Here is a 19,519-nt window from a genome sequence, read left to right as displayed (position 1 = left end):
CCTCCCAGGGGCAGATCCATAACCAACCGATTGATTACTCCTCCGTCTTCTGGAAATCAAATCATACAGATTGCCGTGTGATTGGACTGTGGTGCACTGAAGCCAAATTCAGGACTGATTGAAAAAAAAAGAAAAAACCAGCCTGCCAGCTAAATGAGATGCTACCACAGACGGGAGGGGCTGGGCCTGGCCCCAGGGGACCCGAGATGATGCTTTCAGTGACGTCATTCACTCTGTCTGGTGCCTGGAGAGGCCTTTGGCCTGGGCTCTGCTGTCCAGTCCATGGGACCAGGTCCAAGCTGCCCAGGCCAGTGGGGCAGGCAGGCCTGGCTCACAGGGGTCTGGACTGCTCCAAGGAGGCTGGTAAAAGCCGGAGTCAGTCAGGGGCCCACGTCTGGGCCTCTGGCCCAGGGCAGCAGCAGGACTACATTTCCCAGAGTCCCCCAAAGCCCGGGGAGTGAGCCATTGGAAGATTTAAATAGCCCAGGCCGGAGGCAGCCAGGCTGCAGCTGTGGACTCATCCGCCTCCCCGGTGGCTCCATTGGTGCTGGCCCGCATTGGGGGGCTCGATTGGCTGCCCAGCTGGCACTGACATCCCCTTGGAGCCTGTGGCAGCCGGAGGTAAACAGCCATGTGCAATCTTCCACTCTATATTTAACAGCTGCCGCGGAGAAGGCAGGGAGGCAGGGAGCAGTGGCGGCTCCAGGGGCAGCTCGTCTTCGGAGAGAAGGCCTCGCAGCCGGGTGGGCACCGGCCCTCGCACTGTGAGCGTCGCCATGCCAGCCTCCCAGAGCCGGGCCCGGGCCCGGGACCGCAATAACGTCCTCAACCGGACCGAGTTCCTCTCCCTGAACCAGCCCCCCAAGGGGGCTCCAGAGCCCCGCAGCTCAGGCAGGAAGGCATCGGGCCCCTCGGTGCAGCCCCCACCCCCTGGGGACGGGGCCCGCGAGCGGCGCCAGTCGCAGCAGCTACCGGAAGAGGACTGCATGCAGCTGAACCCCTCCTTCAAGGGCATCGCCTTCAACTCCCTGCTAGCCATTGACATCTGCATGTCCAAGCGGCTGGGGGTGTGCGCCGGCCGGGCCGCGTCCTGGGCCAGCGCCCGCTCCATGGTCAAGCTCATTGGCATCACAGGCCATGGGATCCCCTGGATCGGGGGCACAATTCTCTGCCTGGTGAAGAGCAGCACGCTGGCTGGCCAGGAGGTGCTCATGAACCTGCTTCTGGGTGAGTGTGCCCGCCGCCCGCCACCCACCCGCCAGGCCCCGGGGAGGGGGCTGCCCCGCCCTGGTGAGGACCAGTGGGGCCCTCAGAAACTGACTGCAATGATCTAATGAGGTTAGGCAGGAAGGGTGTCCCAGAAATAGGCAAGCCTCTGACTTGGGGGAGAGAGAACCAGGAATGCACAGACAAGGGCACCCTGCAAATTGGGGGCCTCAAGAATGGGGATACCCAGTGGGAACCTCTGAGGAAGGGCCCCACTCTTGGCAAAGTGCACCACTGCCCCAGAGGCAACTTGAAGGAAGGGCTGGGGGCTGAAGGCTGGCCTGGAGGGAGACGGTCAGGGGTCTGGTGGGGGTCCTGGAGCGGGGCATCTCACCGTGTAACTCCCGCCCCACGGGCTGGGGTCCTTGAGTTTCTTGCCACCTGCAGGAAGTCCTTGTGAGCTGCCCCCATGCCCTCCTGCTCAGTTCAGGGACCCTGCAAACTGCCCAGGATTCTCCCACAGGGCCTGGGGGTACAATCTGGGGCTCCCACCCACTGGTGGCCTCCTGGAGTCCTTCCCTGCTGCTTCCCTAGGTGAGCCGCTGGAGGAGAGGGCCCAGAGAGCTGGTCCTTTGGTTTGTTTTTCCCAAGTCTTTGCCACCAGCCTCTTTCAGTTTAGCACTGCCCTGTGCCAGATGCCACATGGGACCCATGTGGAAGGCAGGCCCCCCATCCCCCCAGCCCCCGTCCGGCCCACCCTCTGGGCACCTCCAGATCCCCTAGGTGCTCGGGGACCCTCTGCTTCCACCCTCCATGCTGCGCCCATGTTGATCCCCTCGCCCTTCCCAGGATGGCCACCATTTGGGGTGCAGGTGGGCGGGGGTCTCAGGCAAAGCAAACACTGACAAGGGTCCTAGTTCCAAAAGGAGTGTGGGTGGGACCGCTGAGAACTGTGGTCCCAGAGAAGTTCCAGTAACACGTATCTCCAGGCTCTGGTCTCAGGGAGACTGGGGCTGGACGCTCTGCGGGTGGGACGTGGGGAGGAGGAAGTGGCCAGACGCTTCATGCAGGAGATGGCTGGTCTGGCACCATCAACATGCTCTTGTTCTTACGACTAAATTATTTACATCACATCACTTTATCCCAAATAAAATTTATCCCAAATAAACAGTCCCACGTGACTGGTGTGGTTATCATTCCCACTTTACAGATTAGGAAACTGAGGATCCTGTAAATAAAGCCACCCGGCCCTGGCTTCAGAGCTGGAGATTGTACCAGGTCTGCCTGACATCCACACCTGTGCTTTTTCCAGGTGCTGGGCCATGGGCTTGGGAGGGGGGACAGAGCAAGGTGACTGAGGCGCCTGAGGGGGGCTACTGAGGGCAGAGCCTGCCCTGTTATTCGCGGTTTCCCAGGTGCCAGCTTCAGCCTCATAGACAGCTGCTCAAGAAAACCGTGTTGGAGGTTAGGTTGCCTGGTGTCAGAGGACGGGGCAGGAGAACGTACTCAGCCTCCCTCTCGTCCTACCTCCTAGGCCCCGTCTGCACGTCCCTCCCCATATGATGGAGGTGGTGAGGCTGTGTTCGTAATTTGTTCAGTATCTACTATGCGACCGGTTTTGCATAAACCACACCATCACTTCCAATTGTCACCAGGAAGGAGAAACTGCTATCCTTCCCCATTGAAAGAGGAGGAAACTGAGGCACAGGCAGATGACTTACCGCCATCACGCAGCCAGTCAATGATGGGGCCAGGATTAGAATGCGGAGCAACTCTAGCTTGTTGAGATGAGGTTTCTGGCTCATTCCTGCTGTGGGCACAAAGGTGTTTGTTCCACAGGACGAGGAACAAGATTCGAGATGCCTCCCTCCTTGAATGAGAATGAGAGTCGTTTTAAGTTTTTAAAAACATCATTTATTGAGCTTCATTACGTACCAAATACTATGCCATGAACATCCCATATTTCATGATTTTAAAATCTTTTTAATGACCTTATAAGGTTAATATTAGTACACCCATTTTACAGACGAGTTAACTGAGGCTCAGAGGGACTTGCCCACCCCACACAGCTGTAAGTGGAAGGTCAAGGAACAAAATCCAAGTCCTCTGGCTGCAAACCCCTCACCTTCCACTCACCGTAGGTCTGCAGATCCGGTGTACCGCCCACTCCACAGAGAGACCACAAAAAGATAAGGGCCTGGCACAAACCAGCCACTTGACACGGGCTGCTCAGAGCAGGCAGGGTGGACTGTGGGCCTGGGTTACCTTGTGGGGATGTCACCCCAGCCCTCCAGCTTGGTGGGAGAAAACTGCAGCAAGTAGTCAAGGCGGGCTCTGATCCCACAGCTCTGGCAGGACCCACTAGGAGGGGCTGCCGACACCATTCTCCGCCGGGGAAAGACAGACCATCCGCTGAGCACAAACTGCAGGTTCTGTCTGTCCTTTAGTCTTGGGGGGCCTGGGGGTCTTGCAACCCTAGAGTACTGTGTGGTCGACTGGGCTTTGTCCAGGTCCTGGCTCTGACCCTTATCGCTCTGTGAACTTGGTCAAGTCAGTTCCCATCTCTGAGCCTGAGTTTCCTGACATGCATGTGGGGCTTCAGGGTGTGGTGGGGACTGCAGGGGAGCTGGGGAAGCACTTGGCACAGTGGGTGGTATGTGGACGTGCCCAGTGGGTGGCGGATGCCGTGTGGTGGGAACTGCAGGGCCCAGGGGTGTGAGGGAGCCCTGCCCAGTCCTGCCCGCCCACCCCGAGCACCAGGGCACCTGGCGATTCCTGGGTGCAGTGTGTGGGCTGGGAGCAGAGGCCTCCACCTCTGCAGTTGGAACCTGGGCTCCCCTCTGCCCCAAAGGGGCAAACTCAGGAGCCCCGGGAAACGGGAGCTCCAGCGCCCAGGCCTGGGAAGAGTCCCAGCTGGGCCGGGAGGAAGTTCTCTGCACTGCTCCCTGCGTCACCTCCCCCAGGACATGCTGCCCAGACTCTAGAAACCTCGAAGCCAGAAGGGGTCTAGGCAGCTGGCAAAACTTGGGCTGCAGAGTCGGCCAGACCTGGGGGCAGCCCCAGCCCTGCTGTGGGAACTCAGGCAAGTGACTTTGCGTCTCTGAGCCCCATTGTCCTCATCTGTCAAATGAGTTGCTGGGATGCTTCACTGAAGAATTACACACACAGCGCTTGGCACATACTCACACCAGTTAGTGCTGGTGGAGCCATGATTGTCACCATCATAGCCATCACCGTTATCAAAAGATGTCCCAGGTGTAGCCTCCCTCCAGGTCCCCTCCAAGCTCTAGACACCTGTGATGTGACCTGATCCCCTCCTCTGTCCCTTCCTGCAGCACCGGGCTTAATGATCCCAAATGGAGCCAGGTGACAGGTGACCCAGGCTCATCCCGGTTCACCAAGCCCGTCCTGGTTTCCTCAGGGGCCTGTCCTTGGTGGAAATGGCCTCCATGTCTTGTTGCCATAATCGTTAAAAGCATCTTTATTGAGATTTTCTTGATTATGAAAACTATACCTTCTTTTTCTATTTCATTTTTTATTGCGGTAAAATATACATAACATGAAACTTACTACTTTAACCATTTTTAAGTGCACAGTTCACTAGTACTAAGTACGTTCACATTGTTGTGCAACCATCACCACCATCCATCTCCAGAACTTTTCCATCTTCCCAAGGTGAAACTCTTCACCTGTTAAACACTGACTCCCCGTTCTCCTCTACCTTTGGTAACCTCAGTTCTCTTTTCTGTCTCTATGAATTTGACTACTCTAGGAACCTCATATAAGTGGAATCATCCAGTATTTGTCCTTCTGTGTCTGGCTTATTTCACATAGCATAATGTCCTCAAGGTTCATCCATATTGTAGCAGGTGTCAGAATTTCCTTCCTTTTTAAGGCTGAATAGTATTCCATGGTGTGGATAGACCACATTTTGTCTATCCACCATCCATCAATGGACACTTGGGTTGCTTCCACCTTTTGGCTTTTATGAATAATGCTGCTATGAACATGGACGTACAAATATCTGTTTGCTTTCACTTCTTCTGGATATATACCCAGCAGTGGAACTAGTGGATCAAATGGTAATTTTACGTTTAATTTTTTGAGGAACCACCGTACTGTTTTCCACAGCAGCTGCCCCATTTTACATCCCCACCGGCAGGGAACAAGGGTTCCAATTTCTCCACATCCTCGCCAACACCTGTTATTTTCTGGGTTTTTGATACTAGCCATTCTAATGGGTGTGAAAGTCATATCTCGTTGTGGTTCTGATTTGCATTTCCCTAATGGTCAGTGACGTTGAACACCTTTTCATCAATTCTTATGGTGAAGAAAATCTCAAACATTACAAGGCTGGATGATGGGAAAAGCTAGCGTCTCCCTTCGACCCCTTCCCCAGGAATGACCTCTGTTGTGGTTTGTGTCACAGGCCTCCGAATTTTTCTCTGTGCACAAACTGCCACATCACGTGTTTCTAAAACGACCTGCTGCGGGGTTTTGCCCAGCGTGGCCTGGTTCTCATGGCCGTAGTGGGCCTGCTGGGCCGTGCGCCTCCATTGGAATCCTGGTCTTGGCCCCCCTGTCCCTTCACATCAAGCGTGAGGGGTTCAGACACCAGAACCCACCACCTCAGTCTTGCAGCAACCCCACCCTCACCCCCTGACCAGCTCGCTTCCCCTCCTCCCGCACTGCCCCCACCCCCCACCTGGCACCGACCCTCTGTATAATCTGTTCTGTCAGCTCTCCACCCCGTCCACTGGCTCCTGCTCCCGGGGACAGCCTACGTGACAGTCCCTCCACGAGGCTGGTATAGCCTGTCCCTAATTGATGGATATTTAGGCTGATCCCAACATTCACTGTCAGAAACCCTCCTACTGGAGAGGCCAGCTCCGCAGAGGTAAAACATTCCTCCCATTTCTCCTGCCCTTCCCCCAGGTTCATTTCTTATCATCTCAGTGGGGCTGAGCACTACAGTCGGTCCCTCCAAGGGGCCCTTGGCTGCGCCCCCTGACCCAGTCAGGGCCCCCCCATGCACTATCATGTCAGTCGCCCTTGCAGCTAATACAAGAAAAGAAAGAGCGAGGCGTGCAGCTGGGCAAGGTCCTGGTCTGCATTGTCCCTGCTTCAGACCCACTCCCAGCGGAGCCTGGCGCTCAGCTGAGTGATCACAGGGTGCCCCCGGACTTCTATGCCCATGATCTTGAGTTCCTTGTACCCTGACAGTCTTCAGAGACAGATACAGCTGGCTTTAGTATCGAGATTCTTCAGGGGAGAAAATGGAAATCTGCTACGTTACCGAACTCGCTTAGAATCACTCAGGCCAGGGGAGATAGGGACCGAGCAAGACCCTCGTGTCAGTCCCCCGAGTGCTGAGAGCCTGGGCAGCAGCTCTGGCTGGAGGCAGGGGCTGCCCTGGTCAGGAGAGATGCCAGGTGTGTGCACATGTGCGCGTGCGTGCGCGCACACACGCGCGCACACACACACACACTGCTCACGCCAGTAGAGCAGAGGTCCCAGTGCCAAAAGATGGAGTGTTCCTGCCTCCCCTCGGGCTTTCCTTCAACCCAACCTCTCGGCTCGCTGCCCCCCTCCCCATGGGCTCTGTCCTTCCGGACCTGTGCGCTGGTTTTTAAAATAAATTTTTGTGTGTGTGCGCTAAAATACAAATAACATACAATTGACCATTTCAACCATTTTTGAATGTTAAAATTCAGTGGCATTAAGTATGTTCGCACTGTTGTGTAACCATCACCACCATGCATTTCCAGAACTTCTTCATCTTCCCAAACCTGAAACTCTCTCCCCATGAAGCAGTAACTCCCCATTCGCTTCTTTCACTTAGCATCATGTCTTCAGGGTCCATCCACCCCTCAGCCCCTGGTAACCACTATTCCACTTTCTGCCCCCGTGAATTTCCCTATTCTAGGAACCTCATAACAGTGGAGTCATGCAATATTTGTCCTTTTGTAAAAATAGCTTTTTAAAAATGTGCAAAAGTAATGCATGTTCGTTGTTCAGAGAAAATTTTAAATGCAGAATTATAGAAAGACAATAAAAGTCACCCTCATCCTCCCACCCAGCAAGAAGCACTGTTAGCATTTAGTGTGGTGCCTTCGGATTTTTTCTCTGCATATAAACACATTTACATCTTATTTTACGAAAATGGCATCCTGCTGTAAATCCTGTTTGGTAAGTGGCCTTTTCCACTTAACAAACCTCGGAACTCTCCTTCAGCGGCTATAAATACACACCTGCTTTGTCATTCACGGTGGCCCCGGAGTGCGCCATTGTCTAGACTTGGCCACAATTTGTCCCCTCCCGTCTCCTGCTCAAGGGCACTGGGTTGGTACGTGTTTTTCAGCATCATGAAGAATGCTGCAGTGGACAGCCTTGACCATGAATCATGGTGCACGGCCCTAATGATTTCCCAAGGAGATACTCCTACCAATGCAAGAGCTGAGTCAAGGGAGACATGTAAAAACTCGGAGTCTGAAGGCAGATGCCCTTCAGAAAGTGTAGGCCGGTTGACACTGCCCCACAGCACCGGCAGGCTGGTTCCCCACCTACCAGAGAAGTCGGGATGAGGGGTTAGAGGCAGGGTTGACCCCTAGGCTGGAAGGAAGAGCTGGGACCCCTTCTCCCAGCCCCAGGCAGGGAGAGACACTGCCCACAAACCTGTCCCCCCAGCAGCCGACAGGAGCCCCGTGCTGAGCCCACCGCTGCCCCCTTCCCTACCGCCATCACAGCCCAATTCCCCTGCTGCTCAGGGGGTCCTACAAAAAGTAGGCCAAGCTTGAAAGGGGTCGTGAGAGGTCATCCCAGCCACCCCTCTGCCTCTGGGCAGCGCCCACCCCCACACACAGCCACAAAGAGACAGGCGGCCTCAGGAGGAGCTGATTCTAAGTCCCCCAGAGAGCGGCTCTTTTCTAAGAAAGCTCTGCTTCCTGCCTTACCCTGGTGACCCCTCCTCTCCCACTCCAGCACTCTGGTTCCTTGGCCATTACCGGACCCCAGGGTCTCTGGGTTGGGGGAGGAGAGACAGCACCCTCTGAGGACGGGGGGCCCCCCAGGACAGCAGGGCTTCGGGAATAATTGTGCTTCCTGCGTGGGGGGCTCAGGCATCTCAGACCCCAGCTCAGTGAGTGGGCCTGAGGGTAGAGATTGTTGGGGGGAAGGACATGAGAGGCGGTGGGGCCAAGCCCCGCCTCCTGGGCGCCATTGATGGAGCACTTGCTGCACAGGCCCTCAGAGTAGCCTCCAGAATGATCCCCTTTTATCAACGAGGGGAGGGAGGCTCGCGGGCATGGACATGCCAAGGTCATGCAATTTTCAAGCAGCCGACCTTGAAGCCGGTCTCTGATTCTGGAGCCCGGGTGGGAGCCGCCGCCCTAGTTGATTGCCATGAGTCGGGGCGGGGGAGGTTAGGTGACCTGCCCCGCTCACACTGCAAGTCAGGGGGCACGCAGCTTCGGCCACTCTCCTGACCCTGACCCTGACCCCTGAGCTTCCTGGCAGGTGGACCTTCCCCATGGGGACCCCCTTGCCTCGCTCCGAGTCCAGGAAGGAATGTAGGTCAGGGAACTCACAGGGCCATGTGAGCGGAATTCACGGAGCCTTGAGTGATGGCGCCATTTGCTTCTATTTCTGGGCCCCAGATAATTCGCTGATGGTGTCAGAATCACAGTCACACCCAGGGCTGCGGGGGGTGCTGGAGAAGGGGAGAGCTGCCTGAAGGGGCCGCAGGAGGGGGCGTGGTACGGGGAGGCCTGGAGGAGGCCATTGGCTCTGTTGGAGAGCCTGCCTGCATTTGAGCACGTGGTCCCACTGCCTCTCCTACTCTAACCCTCAGCACTGGACAGACAGACAAACCGCTGCAGCGTGATGAGGGGATGAGAGCAGGGGCCCATCACACCTGTAAAGAATCTGTCTGTGTAACCATTGCCTACTGCCAGTCCCCCCCTCGGCCGGATGGCAGCCTGCCAGCCTGGTTCCCCAGCCCCAGGCCTGGCCCACACCTGACATACTCAAGAACCAGCGATGCCCAGGAACTGGAGGTCAAGTGAATGAGTGAACCAGGCACAGATGGGCCGGGCCAGCTGGACAGCCAGGCTAGCTGATGGTCCCCAAGGGGCACGGGGCAGAGGCAGTCTCCACCTCATTATGGCCTCAAGAAGCAGAACCAGCCAGAAATAGCAGCAGATTCCCAAAGGCCCAGACTCGGGGTTTTCAAATCATGGGACACGGGCAGCCTCAGAGGCCTCCCTGGGGAGCAGGAGGGGGTCCCCCTCTCCCCCAGCTTCACCACGGGGCTGCCCCTTCCATCTGCTTCATACACTGAGTCTTTGTGTGGGCTTTCATTGAGAGAAAGACATTTTGCTGCTAAAAAATTTGAAAGGTGTTCTTGGCCTGTGGATCCTGATGGTCCCTGAGGAGAGCTGGGGCATCGGGGGAGGTCAAGGCACAAACCCTCCTTGCCTTCAGCCACAACATCAGAGGGATCCCTGAGCCCGGTGCACCCACTGGGCAGCCTAGAGAGGTGCCGATGCTGCCCCTCCCTCCCGCCTTTCTCCTTGAACCCAGCAGCTCTCGCTGGGCTCCTACATGAGGGCTTACACTCGGCTGGGCAGGCCGATTTAACCAGCAATAACTTGCCAGGTTGCTGAGCCCTGATTTTTGGCTGAGAAACTTGGTCACCAATTGCACAGATGACCCACATCTCAGTGTCATGTTTCCATCTACCTTGGGCAGTCCTGGTCCTCATTAACCCACCAGACCCCGGCAGCCCTCCTGGCACCCAGACCCTGGCCGGCCACCACCCACCAGCACCTAAGAGGCCCTGGCCCCCAACTTTCTGACTTCCCTTCAGGCGGTGGAGGTCTCAGAACCTGGAGCAGGTAATTTTGACTCTGAAACCTCAGAGAAGGAAACCCTGTCACCAACACACCTGCTCGATGCCGCCCAGCCCGCAGGGTCTGAGAGCTGTAAATTGCTTACCTGGGTCAGGCCAGACTGCGGCTCAGGAGTCGTAACAGCAGCTGTGCCCTCGATCACCACATGCCAGGCTGTGCTAAAGCTTCACAGGCGTGAATTAGCTCCTTTCGTCCTGCGACCACCCCTCTTACAGGTGAGCAGACCGAGGCTCTGACAAGTGGAGGGACTGGTTCTTAATCAGCAGAGCATCTGGGACTTGAGCCCCACCTGTGGCTCTGAAACCTGCACGTTTAACCCTGCCCCGTAAGCTGCCCCCTCCCCAGGAGGAGAGAGCCTGTCACCTGGGTGAGGGAGGGGCCTCAGCCTGGCCTCCTGCCTCAGCTGCTCGGTTAAGCCAAAAGTCCCAAGAGTCAGATGCGGCTGCCTCCCACCAGCTCTCATCTGCCCTGGAGATCTGGCAGTCCCCGGGCCCTCTCTCCCGCTGGGACTGTGACCTCCCGCAGGCTCCGAATGGCTGCCAGGCTGGGCCTGGCCTCCTTGGGGGTCGGCAGCCTGCGGGCCCCACACCTCTCCTGCCAGCCGCCTCCTAGGAGGCCTGGGCTCCCGGGACAGGAACAAGTTGCCATGGAAATGCCTGTGGGGCGTATAGGACAAGGTTCCCTCCTTCCCTCCCTCAGGCTCCTTTCTCAGCTGGGCAGCTTCTCCATCCACCGCTTCCTGCTTCTGCCCCTCTCCCTTGCTGGCCAGGCACGTCCTAGGTGGACAGACGTCAGCCAGCCCGTGGCTACTGAGAGGGGAGGCCCAGGAGAGGCCAGGGATTCAAATCCCAAACCAAGAGCCCAGACTGCACGCAGCAACCCCACAGAGGGCAGAAAAGGAGGAAGGCCGAGGAGTTCTGCACTAACCGGGGAGCGCAGTGTTATTGGGGAGCAATCTGAATGTCCAGAGCCGTGACTGTTAAATAGACACTCCAGGTGCCTCACACCCTACAGCTGGCGGGAGGTGGGGGGCGTGTGACGAGGCGAGACTTTCAAAAGCAGGTTACAGAACAGCATGTGTAGAGCATGTTACAGCTTTTATTAAGTCTACGCTCTATAGATGGATAGAAGTTTCTGGAACGGTGGCTACCTCTGGGTGGCAGGATTTCAGGTGATTTAAAATCCCACTTTTGTTTTCCATTTTGTAAATTTTTTGCAGTGAGCATCTACAGTGTCATTTTTTTCCAAAGTCCTTTTGTTTGTTCATTTCTGAGCAAGAGGGGCTGCAGGCCAACAGTTTTGACGTCGCAGCAGAGCTCCTAGGAAAGCTCCCGGCTCGGGGATGCACTGAACTGTCACTTGGTAATAACCCTCCACCCGTGTGCCCTTCCGGTGTGCCAGGCACAGGGGGACCAACTCATCCCGGGGTGCTGGGACGTCCCTGTTCTAGTACTGAAGGTCTTGTGTCTTGGAAACCCCTCTGTCCCAGGGGGTCAGACCTGGGATGGTTGGTCACCCTGCAGGCACCGTGCCGGGTCCCCTCCAGGAGGTAGGTGTCCATGACCTCGTCTCACAGGTGAGGGAAGAGGTGACTTGTCCAAGGTCACATAGCCGGCAGGCTCCAGGGCTGGGACGGAACCCAGGTCTCTGACTGTGATGCTCATGAGCTTTGTCAGTGCACCGCAATGCTGGTTTTCCCTTTGCTGTCACTTGAAGAAGGGCTTACAGGTACCGTGACCTCAGGTGTGTCTCCGTGGGCCTTTCTAAGGGTGAGCAGGGTTTGCCAGGAGCCCCCACATTGGCTGTCTGGGTGCCACTGTGATCAGCTGGGGGAAACTGGGGCCTCGGTGTCGTGCCTTCATCTAACGGCACAGAGAGGCAGAGCAGCCCTTCCAAGGCCACACAGCAGGGTATGGTGGAGGCAGGACGGACAGAGGTCTCCCTCATGCTCCCCAAATGGGGATAGAGCCCTCCCCTCTGGCTCTGCGCCCAGGCCCGTGACTCTACTAACACTTGGAGACTGCCACTCTGTCTGGCCCTGGGATAAACCTATGAACAGAAGAGACTTGGCCCCGGTCTCCGCGAAGAAATGGTGCGGGGAAGGGGGAGGGAGCTGACGCCGAACCTCTCTCCAGCCAGCCGATCCCTTAGTTGCAGCTGCGAAAGTGCATGAGGAGAAATGTGGGGTTTTGGGAACGCACTGCTCAGGGCCTGGCCTGCCTGGAGGTCAGGGAAGGCCTCCCTGAGGAGGTGACGTTTAGGCTGAGGCCTGAAGGATGAGGGAGAATAAGTCAGCAGGGAGGGAAAGAGGGGAACGTTCCAGAAAGAAGGAGCAGCAGGTGTGCAGACTCCAAGCTCCAAGGCTCCATCTTGTCCTCTGAAAGATGAGGATGAGACGGTGCAGCTGCCGCGGAAAACAGTTGGTGGTCCCTCAAAAACTTACACCTCGAGTTAGCCTATGACGCAGCAACTCCGCTCCTGGGTATGTACCCACAAGCACTGAAAGCCCGGCCTCAGCAAACACTCGCACATGCGTGTTGACAGCAGCAGCATTCACAACAGCCAAAAGGTAGAAACAACCCAAATGCCCGTCAACGGGTGATGGGTAAACAAATGGTGGTAGGTCCACACCGTGGAATATTATTCAGCCATACAAAGGAATGACGTACTGACACACACTACAACAAGATGGACCTCAAAAACATGATGCTAAGTGCAAGAAGCCAGACACACAGCCACACGTTGTGTGACTCCATTCACATAGAATGTCCAGAAGAGGCAGATCCATAGAGACAGAAAGGAGATTGGTGGTGGCCAGGGGCTGGGGGGAGAGGGAGGACAGGGACTGATTGCTTACTGGGTATGGGGTTTCCTTTTGAGGTGATGAAAATATTCTGGAACTAGATAGAGGTGGTGGTTGCACAACTTTGCGAGTATGCTAAATACTACTGAACTGTACACTCAAAAATGGTTCATTATATGTTATGTGAATGTCACCTCAAACAAAATGGGGTTGGTGACATCCTGCTCTCAGGCCTGGCAGGGGATCAGTGAGGTCCTTTGAGAAAGATCGCCAGCCCAGGGCCCTGCTTGTCAGGACTGAGACCCTCCAAGGGGCCCGTAGTGACCCATGATACCCCTGATCGCCCACTCTCTCCCTCAGTGCCTTTACTGAACGCCTCCCAGCCGTGGGCAGATTGGGTCCCGGCCCTCACGGAGCGCACGCTGCAGTGGGGGAGAGAGGAGAGAGATGCCCAAGAGAATGTGTGACATGGCAGGTGGTGAGCAAGGCTGCAAAGGAAAAGAAAGCAGGGAGAGGGGGATAGACGGCGACGGGCTTTTGTGAACAGGTGGGCAGGAAGGCTTCTCTGCCGAGGGAGTGAGGGCGTGTGCATATCCCAGGGAAGGACAAGTAGCGGGAACAGCATGTGCAAAGGCCCTGAGGTGGGAATGTGCGTGAAGTCAGTGTGGCTGGAGTGAAGAAAGCGAGGGGCGGGGAGATGAGGCGGGAGGCACACTGACAGCCTCGGGGCCCTCTCTCCCGCCCACAGCCCTGCTCCTGGACATCATGACGGTGGCCGGCGTGCAGAAGCTCATCAAGCGACGTGGCCCGTTCGAGACGAGCCCCGGCCTCCTGGACTACCTCACCATGGACATCTACGCCTTCCCCGCCGGGCACGCCAGCCGCGCAGCCATGGTGTCCAAGTTCTTCCTCAGCCACCTGGTGCTGGCGGTGCCCCTGCGCATCCTGCTGGTGCTCTGGGCCTTCTGCGTGGGCCTGTCGCGCGTCATGATCGGCCGCCACCACATCACCGACGTCGTCTCAGGCTTCGTCATCGGCTACTTCCAGTTCCGCCTGGTGGAGCTGGTCTGGATGTCCTCCAACACCTGCCAGATGCTCATCTCCGCCTGGTGAGCCGCCGGCCCGTGCTCGGGAGGAGGCCGGCCGGCGGAGGCGTGAGCAGGGCGGCCGGCTCATCCGCCCCATCCTGTTGGAGGCTGGTGGCCTCGGGCGGGCCCACTCTGTGACTGGCATGTCTGGTAGCACTGGGTGCCCCCACCTCTTTGCTCGGACTCCGAGTCTCCCTGGGCAGGCCAGGGCCCAGCCGTGGGGACAGCCCTGCTTGGCTTCCGCTCTGGAGACAACAGGCGAGAACCAAGACGGCGGGGAGGGGCCAGGCCTGTCTTGTCCTTCCGTCGTCATGACTGTCGAGTTCCTGGCTGTGCCCACCATGCTACAGCACGATGCTTGGCCAAATACCCCCACCCACTGCCAACAGAGGTGCCATTGCCATTAACCGTCATCGCTGGCTTAGGGCAGCACCTTCCGAAGGGTGCCCTACTGGACGCTAGCCTGAAGATGCTTTAGGAAGAAAAAGGGCTTTGGGGTCAAATAAATTTGGGAAATGCTGCATACTCTGCCCCCATATTGGACCTTCACGAGGGCTGTTATTGTCAGAAACGCTCTGACAAGCCCTGCAGAAAAGCTTCCTGTTGAACCTTGTTTAACCCATGTTTCCTAAACTGATTTGACCACAGAACCCTTTTCCTGTGGAACAGCCATGAACCCCTAAGGAACCACCTTGCCCTCAAGCGCGTGTTGGGAGATGCTGCCCAGGAGCCGAAGGGCCTGAGGCACGAGCTGGCCTTTCCCAGCGCCGGGCCCTGAGCCTGGGGAGACCAGGTGTCCATGCTGTCACTGCAGAAAGCCCACGGGCATGGGCATCAGTGCCGCTTTGGCCCCCAGGGGCCGGACTCCGTGTGACCTAATAGGTCGTTTCCAAGTCAACCGTTATGGATGTGCATTTCCTGTGACAATACAGATGACATGCGAACGGACCCTGTCCTGCGTGGTTTTATCCTTGTGGGATGCGAGTTTCCAGCAGGAGAGTCTCTGTTAACGTGGGGGCTGATTTCTTCAGCCCCAGACGGGCCGCGGTGGCAGGTGGTCGGGGGCAACGGGCTCCCAGGCTGTCCCAGGCTGCTCAGTCCTCCCCTGAGGTCACTGTCAGGGGCCCCTCCACCCCCCAGACCCCGCACTGGCCGCTCTGCCCAGGGCCTGGGCCGTGAACAGTTGAAGCCCCACTGAGATCTCCCCTGGGGGCCAAGACGCTCTCTCACTCCAGTCTCAGGATGCTCGTTCACTCGCTGCTGACCTGGTCCCTGCCCCCGAGGAGTGGACAAGTGACCAGGCAGACACAGTCGAGCCTGAGGGGATCTTCAATGAGGGACGTATGGGGACGGCAGCCCAGCAATGGGGTGCCAGGGCAGGGTCCTGGGGAAGGGGAGATGGAGGAAATAGGTGGAGTGAGCCAGGAAGGAGGGGAAGAGTGTTCTGGGCAGAGGGAATGGACAGGCAAGGGCCGGGAGGTGAAAGGGGCTGTGCCTGTCACAGACGAGCAGGACGCTCCAAGTGGCTGCACCCAGAGTGTGGGGTGGAGGTGAATACAGGTCAGGGTGAGGCTGAGGCTGAGGCTGAGGGTTCCCTGAGCCAGTGCTTCATGTGTGGGCTCATCAACACCTCCCAACAATCCTGTCACGTGGGGTGATCAACATGCCCATTGTATAGATGAGAAAACTGAGGCCCTGACGGGGGACGTGACTTGCCCAAGGTTTCCCAGCCAGGAGGCAGCACAGCAGGGTGGGAATGGGTCTCTCTCTTGTAGCCCGTGGCCCATAGTCCCCCTACCTCAGCCTCCTGCATGGGGCTTTGCACAGCCCATAGGAGGGGAGATGGGGATGAGCTGGACTCTGCTGCCGACGGTACATTAGTCTCCCACAATGAAGAACCACAACCCGGTGGCTGAAAACAACAGAAATTTATTCTCTCACAGTTCCGCAGGTTAGTCCACAGTCAAGGTGTCAGCAGGGCCACGCTGCCTCTGAGACTCAGGGTGGAATCCTTCCTGCCTCTTCCAGCTCCTGGAGGTGGCCAGCGTCCGGGGCTTTTCCTGGCTGCAGCTGCATCACTGCAGTCTCTGCCTCTGTCGTCACGGGGCCTTCTCCCTGAGTCTGGGTCTGCCTCCTCTTCTTGTAAGGACAGCAGGCACATTGGATCAGGGCCCACCCTACTCCAGTATGACCTCATCTTAACTTACATTTTAGTCACATCTGCAAAGACCTTATTTCCAAATAAGGTCACATTCGTACATACTGGGAGTTAGGATTTCGACATAGCTTTCTGGGGACACGATTCAACCCGTAACACACAGGGTCCTTTGGGGGAGGAAAACAACTTCCTCTGGGATAGGGCGGGGATACAGCACATTCCTGTCCGAGGGGCCCAGCGGCCGCTGATGAAGGGCGTCAGGCCTCCTGGGCACAGAGCTTCTGCAGGTCCTGTCCTCGGGCCTGACCACCTTTCCCTCCTGCTGCGGAGATCCCACATCCTCAATGGGCAGGGTTCCCCCAGGGCCAATGCCTCTGCACACAGACCCCAAGCCCCGTCGCCCACTCTCCCAAGGCTCTGGGCTTACCTCTCCAGGCTCCTGCACCCAGCTCTGCAGGGGAGGCAGAAGATCTGCACCTCGTCTTTGCCCTGAAGGAGCTCTGGGGTGCTGAACCCCGCCAGCCACCACGACTAAAACCCCCAACTTCCAATCTTGAAAGTTGGCTGGTTCCAGAGTCTTTAAAATACATTCTGCACATTCCCACAGATGCTCCCGGGTGGCGCGTTTATGAGATGCTGAGCAGAAGGGGTGAAGGTGTCTTCCTTCTCTCCTCGCCCCCGCCCTCCGGAATCTGTCACCCACTGCGAATCCGGCTCCAGCTTTGGGCTGGGGACTGGCTGCTGCCCTCTGAGGCCCACATCCCCAGCAGGACTCGGGTCCTCAGGGGCTCTGCCTCTGTGGTGGGGGGCAGGTGGTGGTCTCTGCAGTCTTGAGGATGAGGAGGGGGTTTCTGAAGAATGGAGGGCTCTCGGCAGACCCCCTAACCTTAGGGGGGCCGGTGGAATCCTGAGTGGTTAATGAACAGTTAAGGGGAAAGTCTCCCCAGGAAGGCAGCGGGCGTCTTGCCCGGGAGGCACAATCTGTGGGGTGTCAATAACATGGGGTGCTGGAGACCCGGGCTCAGGCCAATGACAGCACTTCCTGGCTGTGGTGATTTGCTCTTTCTGAGCCCTTGTGTCCCAATCTGTCAAATAGCGATGACAGTGGTCCCCGTGGGGTGGTGTGTGACTTAGGGGGCCCTCCATGTGGGAGCCCGGCACAGTGCCTGGCACAGGGCCCATGCTTAACATCAGCCTGGCATCTCAGGCAGACTCCTTTGCAAGGGTGGAGACTGGGAGGGAGGCAGGGAGGCTGTGACTCCTTCAGGAACCTGCCATCGCTTCACCATTCCTGGAGAGAGCCTGGGCGGGGAGGGGGCGGGCGGCGGGAGCTTGGGTGACAGCTGTGAGAGAGACAGTGTGCGTGTGTGCTACGGCGGGCATAGTTCATGCACTTTGGTGATCAAAGCCAATAACCGCTCCCATGTTTTTAAATAGTGAATTATAACAATTGGTTTCCAAATGGTAAACCTATTTTGCACACCTGGGACAAACTCCACGTGGTCAAGATACACGACTCTTCCTGAACATCACTGGGTTGGACTGGACAGAGACGTAGTGAAGGATTTCTGCGTCTACAACCAGGAGAGACGCTGGCGCTGTTTCCTGGACTCGTCATGTCTGCTCCGGTTATCAGGCTAACCCTGGCCTCTTCTGTTTTTCTGAAAGAGTTTGTACAGAATTGGTGTTATTTCTTTTTTTATCCCTCAGATCTCAGATCTCTTTTTCATTCCTAATCTCAGAAATCAGCCTCTCTCGAGCTGACATTCACTGCACGACTTGGGGTGAGGGGAGGAGAGGGGGCTTTATGGCTTCCTAAGTCCTTCAGACTCCGCGCGGCCTTGGCGCAGAGAAGCCCTCTGGAAAGTGGAAAAGCAGGACACCCAGCAACCCCGAGTGAGGCTGGACTGGCGCAGTGGCGGGCACAGGGGACAGGTGGGCTTTTTTTTTTATTTACAGAGCACCAAATCCCACTGTGCAGATGACGGCCTGCGCTGTCTGGGGTCAGCTTTGGCCAGACTGGGGGTGCACGTGGCCGGATCGTGCATGTGGCAGGAACGAGGCCCACTGGGTCCCTGCGCAGCCTCAGGAGCTCTCCCTCAGTGAGACCCCTCCTCCACCACAGCCCACACCCTCACCCCGGTCAGCCAGCCCTGGCCCCGGTGCGCTCCACTTTCCCTCCGGAGCCTGGAGCTGCTCCTGAATATGCCCAGTGCCCTCCCGCCTCCTGGTTTCTTCCTTCCCATCCCATCCACCTAGCATCACCCACCCCCAGCTGCCATGGCCAATGTGACCACTTCTCAGAACACAGAAGAACGGGAACCCAGAGACCACCTTCAAGAATCACGACCGTGGAAACTTGAAAAGGTGATTTTTAAAGGTGTCATTTTACTCTTAGCAGGATCCGTGAAGGTCCAGGCAGCACTGACAAAAAGCAGGAACGAGCGGCTTGTCCTTGATTCTACTGTGACTGAGGGGTCTTGGGGGGTGCACAGTGGGGCCGTAGCACATTGGGAGGGATCTGTGCGGAGTCTCTTCCAGGGAGAAGCAGCCACTCCAGCCCACAGCAGCTCCTGGTGCCGTAAGGGAAAGGCAAGGCAGAGGCCTGAGGACACATGCCCTCGAGGTGGCAGGGCCCCAAAGGTATGGGCTGCAGAGCTCCACCCACCTGGGTTTCCTTTGTAAAGGTCACTTGGCTGGAGGGCCGGGGTGGGGGGGGGGCGGGGGGGGGAGGCCAGGCTGGAGGCGTGCTGGGCAGGGTGGTGTTGAGGAAAGAGCACACAGACAGAAGTCAGGCAGACCCTGGTTCAAATTCTGGCCCAACAAGTCACTGAGCCCTTCTGAACCTCGGTTTCCCCCTCCATGAAATGGGAATAATACTCACCTTGCACGGTGTGAGGATTGGAGCACGGTCATGGAGGGCGTCCGGCTGGGCCTGGCGCACAGAAGGGTTTCGAAAGGAAGAATGAACTGCTTGGGCCACCACCCCTCCCCCCAATAAAGGACCCTATCTCTCCCCTGGGGCTCGGGGACAGGGCAGGTGTCAGTGGGGAAGGGAACCCGGAGGTGGGCACCCGCACGTCGTGGTGGGACCAGCCAGGGCTGGCCTCTGACCAGGGTTTGCCTGGACCCTGGGGGGGCGGGGGAAGGGCAGGGCAGGGCTGGGGGAGGTCTGTGCTCCCTCTCTGTGAGAGCGGCTTTTCTGGGAAACCCTCATAGAAGCGTCCAAGGCAGTAAGTACCCCTCAGGAAGGTGAGGAACCGCGGGGCTTCGGGATCCTGTGCTCTGGTCACTGTGGCTCAAGCCCCATGGGAGGGAGGGCCCTGGGGTTCATCCCTGCTCCAGGCCTGGAAAA

The 19,519-nt window shown here is 57.4% G+C and overlaps 1 protein-coding gene across 1 annotated transcript; it reads left to right on the top strand.

The window, feature by feature from the left end:
- Positions 1–501: 501 nt before the first annotated feature.
- On the top strand, positions 502–14,950 carry PLPP7 (phospholipid phosphatase 7 (inactive)). Its single transcript, XM_004423591.3, has 2 exons — positions 502–1,227; positions 13,667–14,950. The coding sequence occupies exons 1-2, from the start codon at positions 777–779 to the stop codon at positions 14,029–14,031; spliced, it is 816 nt and encodes a 271-aa protein (XP_004423648.2). The 5' UTR covers positions 502–776; the 3' UTR covers positions 14,032–14,950.
- The last annotated feature ends 4,569 nt before the right edge of the window (positions 14,951–19,519 follow it).

This window comes from Ceratotherium simum, chromosome 29 (genome assembly GCF_057802395.1).
Source record: "Ceratotherium simum simum isolate JZ-2026a chromosome 29, ASM5780239v1, whole genome shotgun sequence".
Taxonomy (NCBI): Eukaryota; Metazoa; Chordata; class Mammalia; order Perissodactyla; family Rhinocerotidae; genus Ceratotherium; species Ceratotherium simum.
Note: the sequence above shows the minus strand (reverse complement) of the source record. Positions and strands in the feature narration are given on the sequence as shown.

What these genes read in the sequence shown, in the direction of transcription:
- PLPP7 (XM_004423591.3), top strand. Translation starts at nt 777, where the DNA reads ATGCCAGCCTCCCAGAGCCGGGCCCGGGCCCGGGACCGCAATAACGTC. An exon ending in GCTCATGAACCTGCTTCTGG is followed by an intron (nt 1,228 to 13,666) that starts GTGAGTGTGCCC and finishes TCCCGCCCACAG; the next exon opens with CCCTGCTCCTGGACATCATG.